Genomic DNA, 21120 nt, shown 5'->3' with positions numbered 1-21120 from the left:
CCCTTGGTCCTGGTGACAGTGGTCTTTTGGGACAGGTGGTCGCCTTGACAGGTTTTACTGTATAGGGTACCCGTTAGGGACCGGCGGATTCTGCACGAAAAGCAGTGAAATTGGCCGAATCATACAAACCTTATGGCGGGCAATTCCTCGAATTCTGCTCCATTTTTTTTATCCACATACCAAACATGCATGAAACTTACCAGAAAAAGTACCGAATTCTGCTAATTTTTTCTGCCGGCAGAATCCGCCGGACCCTAGTACCCGTGCTACCAAGGGGTTATGTACTCTTGGTGCTACCCGTAGCTTGATCGGGTAGTCAGGTAGCAATTTGCTCCTGAGAACCCGATCGGGTAGTTGGAGTATGGTGTTTTTGCAACGGTGGATGTAACAAGCATGGCGACGTGCTACTCTGTAGTATATACATTCTATGTCGCACAAGTACTCAAGTGCACACTCACTGTACAAACTGTGTCAACAAATACCCGAAAGGGGACCCGTGCTACCCGGATAAAGATACTCGAACCCGTTACCCGACTAAATCCCTACCCGTTGCAAACTCTGTTTTTATGTACTCTAGGCTGCATGGATGCTACAGAAGATTTCTTAGCCATAATTTGTATCATAAGGGTCCACCGGTTCACCATGGAAACCGGCTAGTACCCAGTGGCGCCGAGCAGTACTCCTGCAAACGAAACACCACAACAGTTTAATACATGTACGCGTAAAAGTATCAGTAGCTCAGCGTCCACGTCGCATGGTTCATCTACAGCTACATGTTACTGTCCCCGGAGAAAATTGCGGAAAAAAATCGCAAAAAACGCGGGGAAAAACGCGGCATAATATGGCATAATTTGCGGTGAATTTGCGGTAAATATGCGGTGAATAATATTGATGTGCGGCAATTTTCAGTGAGTATGTAGTGAAGTCAATCAGTTACAAGTCTCTGGTGTAAGCACTCGTCATATTTGAGTAAAAAGCCGCCACGATGAGACGTTGCTGACCGAACAGTGCACTGTGTGTACGTGTAGTGCAACAAAAAACTTCAAAAAAACGCGGGAAAATCGCGGAAAATGCGGTCTTTTAAAAAATCGCAAAAAACGCGGGAAAAAAACGCGGCCGCGGAATTGCAATTTTCCCCGGGGACAGCATGTACATGATGCAGGCTTCCACAATCTTGGACATCCCTGAAAGCTCTTTCAACGAGGCGATTTCACTTGCCAGCCTGGCGCTGGGACGACTTTGGCCAGCGCATGGCAGCGCTTGACATGACATGCCAACATGGAGCTTGTACCGGGTCCGTTTCTTTCTTCGTGAAAAGACGATGAAGTGCACGAGGCGTGAGATCATTACAAACACAATTTTCCTTTTTTCTTTCTTTTTTTCGAAGAATTATAATAGCTTCGTGATCAAAAGTTCAAAACTCAATGAAATAGTTCACTTGTCCCATACAAATTGGGCCCTGGAGTATCGGATGTGACATGCCAGCGAGGCAGCTTACATCGATTTTTCAATCATAGGCGCCGTAGGAACGTGCTGTGAAGACGTTTAAAAAGATACCTTGCTGTCCAGCTGGGAATGCATCACTGGTGAACAGTCAAGGTAGCGGATACCCAGCTAGCACAGAAAATAGGCAAATCCTGAAGGGAGAGGGGGGGGTGGGGGGGGGGGGGGGGCTGGTGAGCTCAGATACAATGTCGCACTCAAACGGCAAAGAAACAAGTAGGAGAGGGGGGTGTTTTAAAAACGGAGCATCCAGTTAAAAACTTGAAAATATCAAAAGTGCCCGGGGCAAGCAGATCCATAGCAAAACAGGTACGGCACGAAACGAGTACAAACGACGAAAACAAAGCATTACGATATTACGAGCGCCAGCGCCAGAATGTGTATGTGTGTAGGTGTGTGTGCGTGCAAGCACATGAAAGCACACCGATTATAGCGTACCGAGGAAACACAAGACTTTCTCCAGGACCAGGTTTGCAGTGACTAGAAGCTGTCGTTGACAAACGCACCGAGCTGTCGGCTGGGACTGCAGGATGACTGCTGCATAGGGTCAGCATCAACCCCACCACCTCCGCCAGCATAGAACGGCGGTGGTGGGGTGTCACGGACGCCAGCGCTGTGTCTGGAGCGCGCACGGCGCGGCGACGAGGTCAGAGAGCCGCCGTGGCTGCTATGGAAGACGTCTTGGAACTGTGAGTGATGCGGAGTGGAGGTGGCAAGGGCACTGCCGGTAGTTCCATGAGCAGAGCGGCTGTTGCTGCTCATCATCATCACCTCATGGTGGTGAGATTGGGACGCATCGGCATGGTCATCTTGGACAAACGAACCAGACGCTAGCAGGGATGCCTCGGCAGCAAACGACACATTCAGGGCTGTGCATGGAGCGGAAGAAATGTAAATGAGAGAGAGATAAGTTACAGTGAGAGCCAGAGATAACACCTGATATATATGAGCTGATTTGTGAATCAAATACTTCATTATGTACCCGGACATACGACTTTCAAAGAGAACAAGGCCGGCATCATTATGCATCCATACACAGCGCTACGGTTGAACAACCTGAAATACTAGTATACTATACAGTTTCTAGGACAACGAACATACACCCACACACATAGACCCTCCGCCTCACCTTACACAAACATGCACACACTCACACCCACACCTGCATGAATAGACCCACCGACCCACACACACACCTGTACACTCGAACACAAGAAGTATTGCACAATGAAAAAACTCCTCTGAACCATACCGGATCGATTGTGAGGCGTGCGGCGTATGCTCCGATACGCACGTGCGGCCTTCAGCGATTTGGCGGGAGTCCTGCCGTTCAGAAAGCTCTCGTTCTGCGGCGTGTCTGGAGCACGCATTGCCGTAGCGGTGGTCTTTGTCGGAGTAGATGGAGTGCCGAACGGCGCGATTGGCTGCGGTGGAGAGGAGAGTGGAGGCGAGGCGGTGCGTGACTGGGCAAAGATCGACGAGTCCAGAAACTCGTGCGCCTGCTGCAGAGCACTGTCCAGTGGACGAGCCATCTCACGGTTCATTTCCTGCACCAACAGACAGAACATACAGTAAATAAAAGAGAAAGATCCGCGGTTCGAGTGAAACTCGGCTGGAGACCGAATTTTCCGCATCCGCTGAGACGCCACCACCCTCAAAGATCAAGGCGCAGATGCAGCTCCTAAAGAGGTGGGAGGTGAGTATATCAGACCCACAACCAGAGTGGTAAATACACCAACAACAAAACACAGATACAAGGGTAAGCTGCAGCATTCGGCCGTGTACAAGTATTTCAACATGGCAACACTCAGTGCTGACGACTGATCAGTGACTAAAATGAGCAGCCTTGAGCAGTTGATAGAATAGCACACCGACTGGGATGTAGAAATCCTGAACGGTGACGTACGTCAAGTGACAAGGCACTGGGATTTGGTGAAGTCCAGGGGAGAGAAGAGGAGAGAGAGAGAGAGAGAGAGAGAGAGAGAGAGAGAGAGAGAGAGAGGTGCGAGGCACGTGGCAAGGCACTCACGTCTCTCTTTCGGTCCATCTCCTGCGCGACGTGAAGCAGGAGCTCACGCTCGTCGTCCAGCTGACGTCTCTGCTCTGTTACCAGCATGCGGTCGGCTTCCAGGCGATCTCTAGCTTCGGCAACCTTACTTGCACTCTGCATGCACAGGCAGTAAGACAAGCCAAGACAGATCTTATAATTATCAGAAGAGAGAAATACCAACCAAGTCTGAGGGGGAGAGAGACCGACAGACTGAAGGGAGGGAGGTAGATAGATAGAGAGAGGACAAAGTGAGAGGGCGGTGACTGACTTTTCAGCCCATCAGCCCTCATGTCCATGACGCCCAAGACTACCTGGTGTTGCAGTTTCATCAAGGAGGGACAAGAAAACGAAACTGAGCCAGGTAGTCGTGGATAGCCTACATCAGCGCTCTGAAAGATGAATTCTAAAAAAGACCCTCCAAAAAAGAGTATGCTCCCAGCAGGCCTGGAACCTGCGACATTCGCGTTATTAGCACGACGCTCTAACCAACTGAGCTATGGGAGCTCAGATGACAGAATGAATTGGTGTCATTCCAAAAAAAGGACTGCATGTGCATTAAATTTTGTTCAATACAGCACGCAATATGCCCCATGCACAACAAACGTAGTTGGGCTGTGTTTACATGGGAAATTTCAACCCGGGTCGAGTTCAGCCCGGGTTGAAGGTCTGTACGATAGACAAAATAGGTGAGCGTTTACATGAAGACAGTTGACCCGGGTCAAATCCTAATATGCCGCCAAAAGTCCACTTCTAGAGTCCTGTATGGTGACGTGAATCCGTTCGCGCGAAATTTGCATGTGCAGTGCTGTTCAAAACCTGGCGCGAGATACGCACAGAAGTACGTTAATACGATTTTCTTGACCCGGGTTGATTTCAACTCTCCCCTTGGGGGGGAGGGTTGAAATCAACCCGGGGCGAAATTTTAACCCGGGTCAAGTGCAATGCGTCATGTAAACGCGCCATTCATTTTGTGGACATGGCGGGTTGAAATCTGACCCGGTTTGAAACGCCTCATGTAAACACAGTCTTAGTACAGTCAGACCTTGCTTAAGGGGGCAGCCTACCTATAAATTTCATATGGCATTCAATTGACCGTAACTTTGGTGTTTCTCAATGGATTTGAGTGAAATTTTGACCACACACTCCTGCCACTATGCTGGCCCTCAGGACATGATTTACAAGTTCTTGCGCCTCACTGACAGGCTTTCCAGGCCGGAAAAACTCAAATTTCCGGCATAGTGCCACGGTGTGCGAGCCACCCAGGAGCCAAACAAATGCATTTACAATTTTTTCACATTTTCGTGCTCATTCTCTTCGTGCGCGGGACTCAAACCTAGAACAAGTCCAGAAGCAGCCATGGGTGATGGGGTAGGGCCCCTCAACGAGGCCCTGGAATCTGTCACAACGGAACGAGTGGGCGTTCTCTCACACACTCCCACAGACCCAAGTCAATTTTCAATTTTTTTAGGTTTAGCACGTGCTACGAGGTCGTACCTTTGATACAACATCCAGTGCTGGGACCTCCACAGCAAGCCATTTCCACAGCGCTGCACACCAAACCCAGGATACCCTCAGAAACCGGCAAAGACTACCACTCACGTTTCACTACTGCCTAGTACTGAATCCTACCTGACTTCTTGACACGACTCAAACTTGCCAAAGTCACTAAATCAACGTCAAGTACAATAATCAAGCCACATATCTGCAACGTCACGAGGGTGCTGGCAAAAGTCCTGCAGCCCAATACGTGGCTCAAAAACCTGATTTTTTTGGACTTGGAGCAAAATTCTGCACACTTTCACGTGTTTCCATGATACGACAAGTTGCGCACGGTCTGCTCACATTCAAATACAGTGCTGCCAACAAATGACAGCGTGCAACAAAAAAATCTTTCCTTGTAAGGGCACATTTTCGGCCATAACTCTTGAACGGCCGGTCAGATCGGGACACAATTTTCAGAGAATTTGCAGCTATTCATGCTCTTTCAACTGACGTAGCACTCAATATGAATTTACAAATTCGATTTTTCAGCGAAGTTTTGGGTAGTCTGCCACCTTAACCGCACACACCCGTTTTCCACAAAATATCCGGAAAGGCGAGGGAACAGGATAATGGAACATTCAACACACATACTGTATGTATGCATGGCAAATGCTGTAAATCGGTAACCAACGATTTTCTTCCGGATGGCGAGGGATCCGGATAAAAGAGGACCGGACAAGCGAGGTCTGACTGTATCACCTACGGCCCGCCCCACAACTTAGGTATGGTTGGGCGATGTGTTGAACACAGTGCATCGCTGATCCCAGCGACAGCGTACTCACATGCCTTACTCATACACTCCATATTTGGCAATGCGCGATAGGCTTATTGCGAGTTTGAAAATCGCAGGCAGCCCATGGGCTTGCCAGTTTGAAAATGGACATGTTGCAGACACTTGAGCGGACCACGTGCAGACCAGTGAGTGCAGTCACATATCAACCTGATATCCGGTCTTTGTCAAACGCAGTTTAGGCTCAATTAGGCTCAACAATTCCATTGCCCATTGGCTTCGGACTGGCATTTATCAATGCCGAACTCGGCCGAAAGCTGATTTTTGTAATGGAGCACATTTTTGGAGAGGAATAAACCTCAAACGTCTAATCAGAAGAGCATTCCACAGCCAAAAACAATCCTGCCAACTTTAAATTCTATCGGGACAGCAGGGTATGTTGAACCACTGAAGCCATGCAATGCAACCCAAACCGACACTTAGCACCCCCTCCTCACGCAAGCACACGTGTGCGCACCAACATACACACCCACAGAACACCCCCCCCCCCCCCTCCCCCCAACACACACACGGCTCAACAATCTTACCAGACCACGATGGCGCTTGGCATCCGACTCTAGCCGCATATCCAACTGAGTCTGCCGTAAGTCACAAAGCAGCCACAAAAGAAGATTTCAAAGTCATGGCGTGCGCAAGAACTCATACTGTATATCACCTTATTTTCGGTGTTGTAAAATTTCGGTAAAAGCCAACCCCTGACCTTTCGGTATAAGGATAAATTCGGTATGCATGGCACCAAAAAAAAAAAAAAAAAAAAAAAAAAAAAAAACGCTCTTGCACTAGTAATATCTCCGCCAAGGCCAAAAGGCTCCACATATGCATACATGTTATCAAGAGTACATAACCCCCCAGAGTGTGCAACGCCTGATCCAGCTCTGCATAGGGTCTTGGTCGAGCGGAATCGGATCTTTGCGTCATAATACCGTACACATCTGAGGGGAACCCGGGGAGTCGCGGGTACTCTTGGATCAAAAGCAATGGTGCCCTGCCTCGAGACCGGCCTTGCGCTGGTGTGAAGTGTACGCATGACATCAGAAGATCCGATTCCGCTCGACCAAGACCCTACACAGAGCTGGATCGGCGTTGCACACTCTGGGGGGTTATGTACTCTTGATGTTATGTATGTACAATGTACTACCGGTATACCAGTATACAAGTAAGTTACAACTACACATGTAGTTGATTTTTTTAATTTGACAGTGATTTTCATGATTTTTACATATTTTGGTATTTCGGAAAATTTAGGTGTAATGTTAAATTAGGTGATCCAGGATCAGTACCGAAGTTACCGAAATTTAAATTACACCGAAATAAAGGTGTTATACAGTATCCCTCTCTACTTGTGTATGTGTACCATCATCCCCCAGGAGATGAGTGAGTTGCTCAGTGAGTTGGTCAGTTAGTTGGTCAGTGAGTTGATCAGTGAGTTGGTCAGTGAGTTGGTCAGTGAGTTGGTCAGTGAGTTGATCAGTGAGTTGATCAGTGAGTTGATCAGTGAGTTGATCAGTGAGTTGGTCAGTGAGTTGGTCAGTGAGTTGGTCAGTGAGTTGGTCAGTGAGTTGATCAGTGAGTTGGTCAGTGAGTTGGTCAGTGAGTTGGTCAGTGAGTTGGTCAGTGAGTTGGTCAGTGAGTTGGTCAGTGAGTTGATCAGTGAGTTGGTCAGTGAGTTGGTCAGTGAGTTGGTCAGTGAGTTGATCAGTGAGTTGATCAGTGAGTTGGTCAGTGAGTTGGTCAGTGAGTTGGTCAGTGAGTTGGTCAGTGAGTTGATCAGTGAGTTGGTCAGTGAGTTGGTCAGTGAGTTGGTCAGTGAGTTGGTCAGTGAGTTGATCAGTGAGTTGATCAGTGAGTTGCTCAACAAGTACTAGTACATGTATATATACCAGTGAGCCAGCTAAGCACAGATGGATGGTAGAAGCCACGCTGCAAAATCAAGTAACTTCTCCATCACAGTCGAATGCAAAATGCGCCAAGAGAGACATGTCGATTACAATACAGCAATCTGTCTAAAATGTATAGTGAACACAAGAGAGAGAGAGAGAGAGAGAGAGAGAGAGAGAGAGAGAGAGAGAGACAGAGAGAGCGAGAGACAGAGTGTGTGTGTGTGTGGGGGGGGGGGGGGGGAGGACACACAGCCCCCCCCCCCCACACACACACACACGCTCTCTCTCTCTCTCTCTTGTGTGGAAGACTCTGCACTGTATGGGCACTGAGCACTCTGCAAGCAGTGGAGCACGCTACTTGATTACGTAAATTGTATAGTGCACGTTCGATACACCCATCACAGATGTCTGATCATGCACGTGTATTGCGTCATCCCATGAAACAGGCTCCTTAGACCTACCTGCAACTCCCGCTCTTTCTCAGCCAATAGCACCTCGTAGTTGGACATCTTCTTGCGCAATGCCTCCAGCTCCACGCCGCGTGGTGTTACTGGATTTGAAGAGGCTGCATTGCTGGACGACAATCGACTGACGGGTGTCTTTACGGGCGATGAGACATTAGCCAGCTCTCGCTTGAGAACTTGCCAGTGATTCAGTAGGGACTCTTCCATAGCTAAACACAGGTACACACACATAGTACAATCTAAACACACAAGTACATACGCACATACAATGTACACAAAGTGTCTGAGGTCCTTGCTGCAAATGGTGCTCAATACCGTAAAAAAGGGCAGAGAGGACTACACAAGGCAGAACAACAGAGACCAAAAAAGCTTTCCCGTGACTCGGAGTTTCGTGTTCGAAAACACTCATCAGACGATAAAACACCTACAGTTGCGCTCACTGACATCCGACCCAAAGTGCTAGGCTGTCGCCCGGGGGACCAGTTTCCGATTACATCACTGTACTTGTATATGTGCATGTAGAGTCGTATTCATACCACTACCAGGGTGGCAAGGGGTCATGCAGGCTGACCGTGCTAAATACGTACTATGGGTGGGATTTCACCGAGGGCAACTGTACATACAGGTGCTCAGGGATCGATTTATCCGGGTTCGCATCGCAGTTTGCGAATCAAAATTCACTGGCTGCGATTCGCTTTTCGTTTTTTATCGCCCCAAACTGCGATGCACTGGCCATACATACCGGTATGTACAAAGACCATTCTGTACTGTTTGTGTGCAGTTTGCATGCGACTGTTGTACACACTGCTGACTAGGGAGCGGTATTTTACTACTCCAATCAACTGGCCTGTCCTGCTCAGTCCGCGCGCGGGTCGCGGATCGCGCTCTGTTTGATTTTGGACACTGCACTAGCCACTGCTATCACTGGTCGACCGGTCGTACAAGACTGCACAGTCTGCAGTCTTTTGAAGTTTTGTACAGGGCGGCGACTTTCCCTGTACTGCTGTAGTTCTCCTTTCTTCTTTCACTGTCAAGATAAATTCAGTTTGTTTCTGTTCGACAAGACACAGTTGAAGTAGATGGTTCTTAGTATCATGTAGCCAACATGTCAGTGAATCTGATCACTCTCCAGAATCGGGAAAAAGAACTGGACGCGCCAGGAGTGTCGATTCGTTTCGATGAAGAACAGCGAAAATTCTGTGCGCTTTCAACGAAGTGTCACGATCGTTTGGACGCTTTCCTGAGCTTTCTTTGTGGAACGAATCAGTGGAACTGCCCTGTTGAAGGACATTTTGTTGTGAAGAACTCGAAGTCGGGTGGACGCTGAACATGTAACAAGCCCAAGCGAAAACCCTAACGTAAAATATTCAGGTCAACCGTTCGTTTGGAAAAGCAAATAGCAACTGCAGCTATTGTTCTCTTCTGTACAAAATCCTGCTATTGTACAGATATACATGTAAACTTTTGATGAAGGAAAACTGCTAATCAATACTGGGAGTTGCTAGTCAATTGTAAAACTGTGTAGCAGTGACTGCTATGCAAAAAAATCAAAGTAAATCGATCCCTGGGTGCACATTAGCAAACACCAGCAAAACAGATGAATACAAAAAAAGGGTTTCATCGAGTTCTTGCCATACAGGTGGTCTGTTTGGTGGCGAAGACCAACCAGGTTATGATGTCACCAAACACACTGTACTAGTGCCCAAATCACTATACTCTTGATTCGACTGCAAATACAGTCAAGACCTCGCTTATCCGGATCCCTCGCCATCCGGACAAAAAACGGCGGTTACCGATTCACAGCATATGTCACGCATACATACAGTATGTGTGTTCGATTATCCCACTCCCTAGCCTACCCGGATATTGTTGAGGGAAACGGATGTGTGCGGTTATGCGAGGTCAGACTGTAGACCATTACGTCCATAGACAGTGGCCGTTCTTATTCGTAGCATATGGAAAATAAGAACGGCCTAGGTTACTACCCCCCCCCCCCCCCCCCCACACACACACACTCTCCCACCTGAGCACCAGTACGCAGACAAATACACAGAACAATGCACACGCACGCACACAATGGACCATCAATGCACAGACACACGCACAGGACAAGCACAACAAGAACAGTGCGCACACACACATATACCTTGCAAAAAGCCGGCATGGGGCAGGTGTGGTGTCTGCTTCTCTGGCGACTCTGCACCCATGGAAGAAGAACCGCGGCTGCTGATGGAAGTATCCATAGGCTCTGCATCAGCAGTTGAACTAGCGGCACTCTGTAATCAGCCAACGAGAGCGGAAAGACACGCGAATGATACGCACACAGTGCAGGCTATCCACTGGTTTGAGGGAAAGATGCAAACGCGAAAAGTCTGAAAATAATTTGACTGTCACCACCAGGACTCGAACCAGGGACCTTCACTTGAGGCCAGCGATACTCTAACCACTGAGCTATGGTGTAGCTGTCATCCCAGCAGAGACCGTTCTACGGTGCAGGCCTAAAAGTCCAGGCTTAACCCTTTCAGTGCCAAGGACGAGATAACTCGTCCTGAAACAACCACCCTGAATGGCCAAGGACGAGATAACTCGTCCTGAAACAACCACCCTGAATGGCCAAGGACGAGATAACTCGTCCCGCACACGAGGCATATAGAAACGAGCATAGACCACTGTACAAACAGCTATAACTTCGGTCTCCCTACTTCAAATTCAACCAATGACGACTCATTGGAAAGCTATTGAACACAGCTTTCCAACGATGTATTATTCGATATAGCGCGAAGTAAAATACTCGAGCGCCGAAGCTCGAAGTTCGGGAAACGGGTGAATGTCAAATTTCAAGCGTGTGACTGTGACACACTGCATGCAAAAGTTGACAAGGTGTTTGGTTACGGGGATTTCCCCGGGGAACAGCCCATGCGTGACGTACACCAAACTCAGTGCTAGAACAGCCTGATTCTGCTGGTGTTTGAATCGTCGCTGTACGTTGAGTATGAGCTGCAAATCGAAAGAAATTGTCGCTGAGTGTAGAATAGCACTACAAAGGCGCAATGGAGCAGCTTTCGGAGTGTTCGTAGGCCGCTCTCCTGCACCTACAGAACACTGAGCATCATGGATCGACAGGGGAGATCCTCAGCTTTCCAGAGAGCCTAAGATGATGAGAATCCGTTACTGGTGAGTGAAATGGCGATATTTTTAGTGCCCAGTGGGAATAGTGCGTGTAGTGGCCAACTGTGTAGTAAGTGCTCTGGCACTGAAAGGGTTAACTATCAATTACGAACACCCAGGACGCAAGATGTAACCCGTCCTGTGAGAGCAGGTGTTCTGATTATTACAAAATCAAGAGTACATAACCCCCAGAGTGTGCAACGCCTGATCCAGCTCTGCATAGGGTCTTAGTCGAGCATAGTCGGATCTTCTGATGTCATACTACCGTACTAGATCTGAGGGGGCCCGGGGAGTTGCCAGGACTCTCCGATCAAAAACAACGGTGCCCTGCCTCGAGACCGGCCTTGCGCTGGTGTGGAGCGGACGCATGACATCAGAAGATCCGATTACGCTCGACCAAGACTGTATGCAGAGCTGGATCAGGCGTTGCACACTCTGGGGCGGGGGATATGTACTCTTGACAAAATGCATCACCGCCACCACACACAGACAGACAGACAGACGGACAGACAGACACACAGTGATCACTCACCTCAGGCATAATAGGTATGTGTCGGAGCCGCAAGACGGACGCAATCTCCTGTTGCATTCCTGTCAACATCTCCCGCAGCTCAGCATTCTCAGAAATAAGCTCCTTCAACCAAAGTGGGAAAATCAACAACAGAACGACAAAAAATGCGTGTTTCATGTCGGTGTGCTCCTCAAAGTTGGCCCTGTCGGCAAATATGTAACCAGCCTGCACTCCAACCATGGGACTTGACTGATTCCTGATGTTCTGGCAAACATCTTGACACAGCAGCAGAGTCTTGTCTATGTGTAGAATATTACTGATGTCTCGCCAGTACACTGGACATCACTCGCACAAACCGCTATGCGTTTATGTAATTTGCTAAAAGGTTGTGTGAAACATTCCTCCGAGAGGCTGACTGCCTGACATGGGTCAGCAATTAGTACTGCAAAGCTTCCCCGGTCCCACACCCACTCTTAATCTCTCTTTCTCTCTCCCTCCCTCCCTCCCTCCCTCTCTCCCTCCCCCCCCCCCCCCCCTCTCTCTCTCTCTCTCTCTGTCTCTGTCTCTGTCTCTCTCTCTCTCTCTCTCTCTCTCTCTGTCTCTCTCTGTCTCTCTCCCTCTCTGTCTCTCTCCCTCTCTGTCTCTCTCTCTCTCTCTCTGTGTCTCTCTGTCTCTCTCTCTCTCCCTTTCTCTCTCACCTGCTGACGAGTCTCATGCTGGACAACAATCTTCTGGTAGAGATCCACTTCATGAGCACTAAAAGAAACAGTGCACACACAAAAACACACACACACACGCGCAAGAACACACGCACATACACAGAGTTAGTGTGGATGCAGGGTAACCGATGCATGTTATTCCTAAGGCATGAAAACAACTATAACTGGAAGCAACTCCGGCCAGTTCTCCACGGTGCCTTGGAATCTGGAAAAGAAAGCTGTCTCGTGTACATCTGCCGTCAGGTGCCTGCCATGAAGAAGACGCCACAACATTGACAATTAGCACACTGTCAGATATCCGGTGCGTGTGTGGATTCCAGAATCCACAGTGCAGACTGCAGAGCCAGTCACCACCTGACCACCCACAGATACAACTTACTACATATGGACACATGGACACACACACGCACACACAGACACACACACACAATGAGCAGCAGCTTACGCCGTAGCCTTGGACCAAGAGGCGCGCTTGCGATCGCTGCGCTCCAGGTTGTTGAGCACACCGAGCTGACTCGACTGCCCGCCGGCGCGCTGTGTGGACTGTGGGGGCGGACACGACCGCAGCAAGCCACAACACATGAAAAACACACACAGAACAACGCTGTAGCACTTCATCAATGCCACCAGGGCTATACGAACGTTCGCTAGGAGAAATGGCGCAGATTTCGCTGCTGCTGTGGCTGCTGCACCTTCCTTTAACAACGGGGGACAGCAAGACACAGAGCGGCCATGACAGAAACAGAGGAAGACAGAAGGAGAAAGAGAAGCGAGAGAGTAAGAGAGAGGAGATAGGGAAGGGTTGAGAAAGGAAGAAGGAAAACATGCGGAGAGAGTCAGGGGCATCGGGGAAAAGGTGCAGGACGGGTACTTGTATAGCTAGAATAGGCCGAGCATGGAGAGTGAGTGTGTGAGTGTGTGTATGTATGTGTGTGTGTGTGCGTGTGTGTGTGTGTGAGTAGGTGTGTGTGCGTGTGTGTGTGCGCGCGTACGTGAGAGAGAGAGAGTGTGTGTGAGTGTGTGTGTGTGTGAGAGAGAGAGAGAGAGAGAGAGAGAGAGAGAGAGAGAGAGAGAGAGAGAGAGAGAGAGAGAGAGAGAGAGAGAGAGAGAGAGAGAGAGAGAGAGAGAGATAGAAAGAGAGAGAGAGAGAGAGAGAGAGAGAGAGAGAGAGAGAGAGAGGATAGAGAGAGAGAGAGAGAGAGAGAGAGAGAGAGAGAGTAAGGATAGAGAGCATGAGTGTTTGCGTGAGAGACAACACAACGTTTACCACTTAGTAGCAAGCCAGGCCATCCCAGCCAGGTGGTGTCATAATGCTACCTATTCAAGTGATCAATCTACCCCCCTCCCCCAGACACACAACCCACAGAGTACGGGAGTACTAGGGCCTTGATGCACATAAAGGCGTGAGATATGGTTGCGTAGACGGTAGCAATACGAGAACTAAGCAAGGGTCTGCATTTACAATGCCTACCTGTGCAAGCTTCTCCTTGAGTCGCGCAAGCTCGCGTTCGATCTTGCGGTTCTCGTGGTTCAACTGTCCAATTCGGTGCTGGTGATCAGACTTTGCGTAGCGCAACTAAGCAGGCAGTGCCACATATACGCGCGCGCACACACACGCGCACACACACACACAAACGCATGCACACACATACACACACACGCACACACAACCATAGACACAGACAAACACACACATGAAGGTACAAACACAGTACAAAAGCGAACTATAACAGCACCCCGACGATACAATGAGCATTGACGACCGTCCAGAAAGAACAGTCTTCACCTCATTGGAGAAGAAGCCTTTGTAGAAGTGCTATATTCTCTCCTCTAAGTTGATTCTTTTATGTTGCATATTCCCCAGAAATAATAACTATATGGGGGATACTGATGCAAGCCGCCAGGTGCGAAAAAAGGACCTATCGCAGCCGGCTGTGCACTTGAGAAAAACGCATTTGAATGGAGTGTTGCCACATTATTACATGTATAGCCAAATACCAGTAGGATGAAAAATAAATCCTCGCAAAACGAGCCCGCGATCGCGGCAACTGGTACACAGTGAGCACGACTCAAAATGATGAAATTTTGGGACTTTTCACTGACCGGATCAACTCCAATTTGCACAGGTTTCACTTGTGAGATTCCTGGGAGTTCACCGATTTTGACATTTTCCCTGTGGCTGGTAAAGGGTTAACATTCAAATTGAAAGCAAACCTTGGACCTGCCCTCACCTCTTCCTTGAGCGTTTTGATCTGAGAATTGAGCGACTTGTTGATGACGCTGCACTGGCGCTCCCGTTCTGTACAGCTCGCTGCTTCCCGCTCCGTTGCCTCTACTTGCTCCTGAGTACCAACAAGTACAGAAGCACAACCGGATGCTAGTCAAGAGAGGTTTGCATGGGCCTTGCCAATAACATGACGTCTGGATCATACGGCACTAGGCCAACGGTGCTCATAAACATTGCATTGCAACATACACACACATGCATGCATGCTTGCGCGAGCGCGCACACACACGCACACAGACAAGAGCACACAAGCACGCACATACACACACACACACGAAAGTGCACTCACTCGTAAATGGAATTGCGAGGTTCGGATGATAGAGATTTCGCTTGCGAGGCGCTGTAGCCTGTAAAACACACACACACACACACAGATCGATACAAAGAACGCAGAAAGAGGTTCTGAAAACACAGCAGCCATACTGGAACTTTAGCTCCGGGCTCATCTAGCTTGGCAGGATAGAGTATGCAACTGAACAGCACTGGACTGCACTGCACCGTACTGTAGGTAATGCAGTAGCTTGAGGTAGATTGGTGCAATTCTACAGCATCATCATCTCATCCAACGCCTAAGTATGATCACTCAACCGTATAGAAGAAAGCCACAAGCAAGGTGGAACAAGGCGTTAGTGCAACTCAAGGTTCGCGATCACGCGATCACCAGGTTGCGATCATTCCGATATCAAACTGGGAAAATGAGCTCTTATGATCCATTGCGAAAGAAAAAGGTAAGTAAAGCAATCTAGAGAGTAGAGGTGGTATAAGCAACCAGGTAAGAGTATCACTGCACTGTAGAACAAGGCTGCGGTACAACGGTGAATTCTAGCGTGAAATTGTTTGTAGCGTTTTCCACATCAGGACCAATGCGCCAACATTTCGATTGACGCCGCAAAACTTTAGCGAAAACTCTCCTGTCGCTAAAAAAATCGCTAAATATCACCGGAGCTAAAGTAAGTTAGCCGTTTTACATTACGCCAGGAGGTGACGGCCAGGCTTTATACTGTACAAGCATGGAGTAAGTGTGAGAGAGTAGATATGCTGCTGGTGGTGCTGGACAACACCCGTATTGGCCTGACGGTGAGAACAGTCAAATGACAATGTCAGGCGAGTGCCATACTCAGCGCAATCGGACACAGTCGCGTGTGGTGGCTATCCTGGTTCAAGCGCTAGAACACGCTGACACTATACTACATGTACAGCTGTGCTCATTGAAATCCGACCCGAAGTGCAAAGCTGGCGCCCTGGACCAGTTCCGATTACATCATTGTACGTGTATATGTATACGGCCAGCCGCATTCATTCCACTTCCGGGGTGTCGAGGGCGCCAGCTTTGCACATTGGGTCGGATTTCAGTGAGCGCAACTGTGGTAGCACTCAATAGAGCACCGTAGTGTGACCTTCACTTGAGCTGTGGATTTTACCTCCATACCTCCATCTCACAGATTCCATACTTCAACAAGAACATTTGTTTGCATGATTTACCTATATTTACGATATTTATTACAACATCTCAAGACTCGGTGGAAACACCGGCCAATATTAACCCTTTATTGGCCGGCCCATACATTGATCGCACACCGATGTTCAATGGGGTAGGCATTTTGAAATAATCGTAACTTGGTCAAATATCGGTCTTTCGGAGAGATCGGAATATGTAGGTCGAAGAGAAAACTCTCAGCTGGCGCCTCGAACAATTTTCGAAGCGATACAAAGAGCGGTTCTAGAGTTATAACACTCGTAATGTTGGTCCCGGGAAATTTGCGCTCAGAGCGCGATGCGTGGGTCAACGACCGGGATTTTCCCTGCTTACGTCACCTGTTGACAAGGCTACACCGATTCGACTTCAAAAGCAGGTTCCCGGAGTCTCTACGAAAAATGTTGAGTTTGATACGCGCAACAGGAGTGAAATGGTGGATATAGATAGATCTCGAGCGTGAGCCCAGCGCTAGTGGGCCTTCCCTGGCTTTCAGCGCTGGGCCAGTGCATCCCGTGGAGTCGAGTGTACGCTCATTGCGCTCCTCTCGCCAAGGCCTTTCCAGGATGCCCAAGATCGTGGAATTCGTCCAGTGCAAACTAAAGTTACGTCCAATTTAGGTACAGGTTTGGCGATTGCGTGGGCTTGTTTATATTTTAATCGGCCAATAAAGGGTTAAGAGAGTGGGTGATTGCCAACCATGGCGAAAAATAAAAGTAAGGAGAGGGAAAACAAAAGAGTAGCAAATCAACAGCAACAACAGCTCAACTACCTGCTGATTCTACGCATACTAAGCTCTGAATAACAGCACATTGAGATTGGACAACACCATGGCAACAGAAGGAACGTGGATCGTACGTAGACCGTGTGTCACATGACTGCTGGTCCACTTATTAAAGGGGAAGTTAAGGCAAAAATCAAAATTTCACCAGTTGTAGTCTTCGGGGTGCTGAGTCGAATGGTCTTGGTCCGAGGAAGCTGAGACGCTCCCTTCCTACTTGAATCCCAATCGAACTCGCGCACTTCCACCGAAACTGGGTGACTGCGCCCTACTAGATGGGGATTTGTATGCAAAATGTCACTAAAAGCGCCATTTCGTTCTTATAAAAGCATAGATGACCGCGATTGGCCCATATGTTGTAGTCTTTTGGACGCTGAGTCGATTGGTTTTGGCCCGAAAAGGCTGCGATGCAGCGTTCCTCCTTTATTCCCAATCGAACATGGTTGAGCAAGCGGTCACTTGCTCCTGCGTACACCAGTCACCTGGTCACCGTGCCTGCAGGGTACAACTTACTAGCCTGTTTGACCTTTTTTGGGTGCAGTCCTGTCACTCGAGTTGAACTCGAGTTGAACCTTGGTGTGAAAGTTGTCGCCTGCTGGCGTGACCAGGTGACATTTTGCATACAAATCCCCATCTAGTAGGGCGCATTCACCCAGTTTCGGTGGAAGTGCGCGAGTTCGATTGGGATTCAAGTAGGAAGGGAGCGTCTCAGCTTTCTCGGACCAAGACGATTCGACTCAGCACCCCGAAGACTACAACTGGTGAAATTTAATTTTTGCCTTAACTTCCCCTTTAACATCACATATATGACCTCCCCTCCCAGCCGACTCACACGCACGCACGCACACACACACACACACACACACACACACACACACACACACGTGCAGAGCAAGGTACAATGTCGCTCACTTGCTGTCCTTCTGCTGAAGAAGGGTGATGTCGTGCCGATGCTGTTGCAGCAGCTCATAGATACTATTAACAAGAAGAACACAATGTTTACGAGCCTGTCCTCTGCTGCTGGTGACCGCGACAGCGTGTTTATCCTCACTGCCGCCCATAGACAACGGAATAGGTCTGAAACCAAGCGAAGACAGCTCCTACAAACACACAACAAGCAGGAAATGCACCGCGCGCGCACACACACGTACATGTGTACACACACATACTATACCATTTAAAATAAGAGGTAAAGTTCGTAGAAGTTCGTACATGTGCGCTACCACCGGCTAATACAATGGTGCTGGGAAACACAACCAACTTAGAGAGACTGACACCAGACCATCAACTATTTTAGTAGTAGTGTTGACATTTTAGTTTAGTAATATAAGTTTTCATGAGAGAGCAAGCTGAAGGTTGTACATGCTTGATTACACCAAGATGGCAGATACAGCACCAAGTGGTGATGGTGATATTCCCGTCACAGTAACTTATAAGCTCCATCGTGATCAGGGATGTTTGGGTGAGTAGCTTGATCAGGGGTGTTTGGGTGAGTAGCTTGATCAGGAGCTTGAAGCCAGCCTAGGCACACACATGCTACACGGCTGTGTGCAGAGAAGCTGCCGTAAAACTTATCATTTTTCGAAGCTTGAGCAAGTGAGCACAAACTCACTACGGTATGCGCCTGACTTTGCACCACAGCCAGCAGCCGACTTGGCCAAGCTAGAGTACTTTTAGGACACTTTTTTCTACTTGGCTAAGCTAGGTCTAGGTAGCTGAGAGCGCTCACTCATGAAAACTGATATTAATAAAATAATCAGCCGTTAGGGTATGTGACACCCAGTCTTGCAAGAGCGCCCTCGCCCTAAAGCGCGACGCACAATATCACTTCTGCGATGCAATGAGCGATGCGATCGAGAGTTTTTTTCTGCAAAAAGTTGCATCGCAGGTTGTCGCAGGTCGCATCGCGGGAAGTTGAGCCCGGGTCAATTTCGCGACGAGCGACGAACGATGCGCATCGGCAGACCCACGTGACAGCTCGCATACGGTTTTGGACTGTGCGTGCCCTGCAGGATTTCACTGCTGCAGGATTTCACTGCGATGTGCCGTGCATTGTGCATCTAAGACCCTTAGCACGATTCGAAAAAGACTTTCGCTCGACGCTCATCGCATCGAAGAAGCGATATTCTGCAACGCACTTAAATATTGTATACAGCAAGGGAGAGAACAATGGTATGCCGCGTGTAACTAAGATCAAATGATAAAGGAACGTAAGTGTGTTACGGTCACGCATGGTCCTGCAGACGCACGGCTCGGTCACGCATGGTCCTGCAGACGCACGGCTCGGTCACGCAGTCTACCTACTGTTGTGGATATTGGTCGTAAACCAGAGTAAAGCAGAGTAAACCAGACTTCTTCACCCTAAGCGCGGCCAAATCGATGCCATATCTAACCTCTATACATGTAAATGGGTCTGCACCAAGGGGGGGGGGGGGCGACTGAAGGAGAGCCGACCCCAGCTTAAAGCCCAAGGGGGGCGACTGAAGGAGAGCCGACCCCAGCAGCTCAAAGCCCACATGACCTAACGTACAGCCAACTTCGCTTATAACGACACTCGGCGGGGCATCAGAAAAGTGTCCTTATTCGCGAAGTGTCGTTATACCCGAAGTCTCATATGTGTTACAGTTAGATGGGGCTTTGCTCTGGGCATGGAAATTCTGTCGTTATTCGCGAACTGTCGTTATATCCGCAGTCGTTATTAGCGAAGTTGACTGTAACAGTTGCCCGTGTTGCCTAAATCTGCGCTACGACTCCCTGATGTGCACGTCTGTAGAAAATGTTCATTTCTCCAGATTTCTGCGTGCATGCGCGCGTGTATGTGCCCGTGTGTGTGTGTGTGTGTGTGTGTGTGTGTGTGTGTGTGTGTGTGTGTCCGTTTGACAGAATATCTACGCTAGGACTCTGTTAGCATGTTTCCATCACCCTAGTAGTAGGGCTTTGACCGAAATGAAAGGGAAATATTACAATTAGGTAATTTTTTGGTTACAGACCTGGTTTACGTAGACGGTGCATTGTTCCAGGTTTTCATCACTGCAAAAGGCGTAGCTGCGTCGCGGACTTTCCACTGGGCTACGGGCATCTCCTTTGCCGTCGTCGGAAAATTCCTCCTCCGCATCGCCAAGGCCATACGAAGCCAAGTCCATTGTGACCAACAAAGCGCTCCGACTCCTCAGGAGTTCTGGGTGAGCTCAGACGCCAGGAATTAGACAAAAAAATATGAATGAAAATATACAGTGCGTGGAGGAGGATCAGCACCACTCCTATCTCTCCTCAGAACTCTTCAGCTTTACTTTTTAGCCTTGCCCTGGCTTCAAAGTCACCTCAGCTCAAAGCAATTTCAAATGCGACAGCGAGAAAAAGAAAAATGAAACAACAAACTTGAAGTCAATGCAGAGGTAGCCAGAGGTACTGGGTGTAGTGATTTTGGCAGCTTGCAGGGTTTCAGTGTTGCATTGGACAAGCGCCGTGACGTCTGACAAGACGAAGTAAGTAAGTTCGAAGTGTTTTGAATAACCCGCCAAAATTGTAAAATCCTGTGCGAAGATCACGGGCGCGATCGAGATTTTGCCATGCATACGCATGTGCACCGCGGTACCGGTACCCATTTGTACGACACAAAGCGCAGCGATGTGCATGCAGCTAGCGTGCATGGCACTTGCTTCCCTAAGCTTTCCGGACCCGGCGAAGACCATTACATAACTACCAAGCAAGGCTTCTGTATGCCAGGATTTACGGGCCCGGGCCCGGATGTTTGATCATATCGGATCAAGAATATAGGTAGTGTATCAGGAATTTGTAATACCCATTCTCTTGATCCGACATGATCTACTCTTGTCATGTCAGTCTTGATCATTATGCCGATCAAGAAGAGAAGCAGAATAAGAGGCCGGTCAGTCATAAGCAAAAGTTTTCATTTGAATGGTTCTGCTTTTCGAGCAGAACCTGCCAGCA

General features: G+C 48.7%; 1 protein-coding gene and 1 non-coding gene across 3 annotated transcripts; both read right to left on the bottom strand.

Moving 5' to 3' along the window:
• Nucleotides 1-1379: 1379 nt before the first annotated feature.
• LOC135819275 (afadin- and alpha-actinin-binding protein-like) lies at nt 1380-20578 on the bottom strand. 2 transcript variants are annotated; one of them, XM_065332451.1, is made up of 14 exons: nt 20160-20578; nt 18082-18269; nt 15204-15261; nt 14859-14969; nt 14099-14203; nt 13073-13170; nt 12607-12664; nt 11930-12031; nt 10376-10505; nt 8227-8438; nt 6413-6463; nt 3533-3667; nt 2756-3050; nt 1380-2372 (listed from the first exon to the last, which is right to left on the bottom strand). In XM_065332451.1, the coding sequence occupies exons 1-14, from the start codon at nt 20310-20312 to the stop codon at nt 1984-1986; spliced, it is 2085 nt and encodes a 694-aa protein (XP_065188523.1). In that variant the 5' UTR covers nt 20313-20578; the 3' UTR covers nt 1380-1983. The 2 variants fall into 2 exon arrangements, with proteins under 2 accessions (XP_065188523.1, XP_065188524.1); XM_065332452.1 differs by lacking the exons at nt 18082-18269; nt 20160-20578 and adding an exon at nt 15338-15632.
• Trnai-aau (transfer RNA isoleucine (anticodon AAU)) lies at nt 3984-4057 on the bottom strand. Its single transcript has one exon. It is a non-coding gene; the product is annotated as a tRNA-Ile (tRNA).
• Nucleotides 20579-21120: the final 542 nt, after the last annotated feature.

This window comes from Sycon ciliatum, chromosome 6 (genome assembly GCF_964019385.1).
Source record: "Sycon ciliatum chromosome 6, ocSycCili1.1, whole genome shotgun sequence".
In the NCBI taxonomy this organism is placed as follows: domain Eukaryota; kingdom Metazoa; phylum Porifera; class Calcarea; order Leucosolenida; family Sycettidae; genus Sycon; species Sycon ciliatum.
Note: the sequence above shows the minus strand (reverse complement) of the source record. Positions and strands in the feature narration are given on the sequence as shown.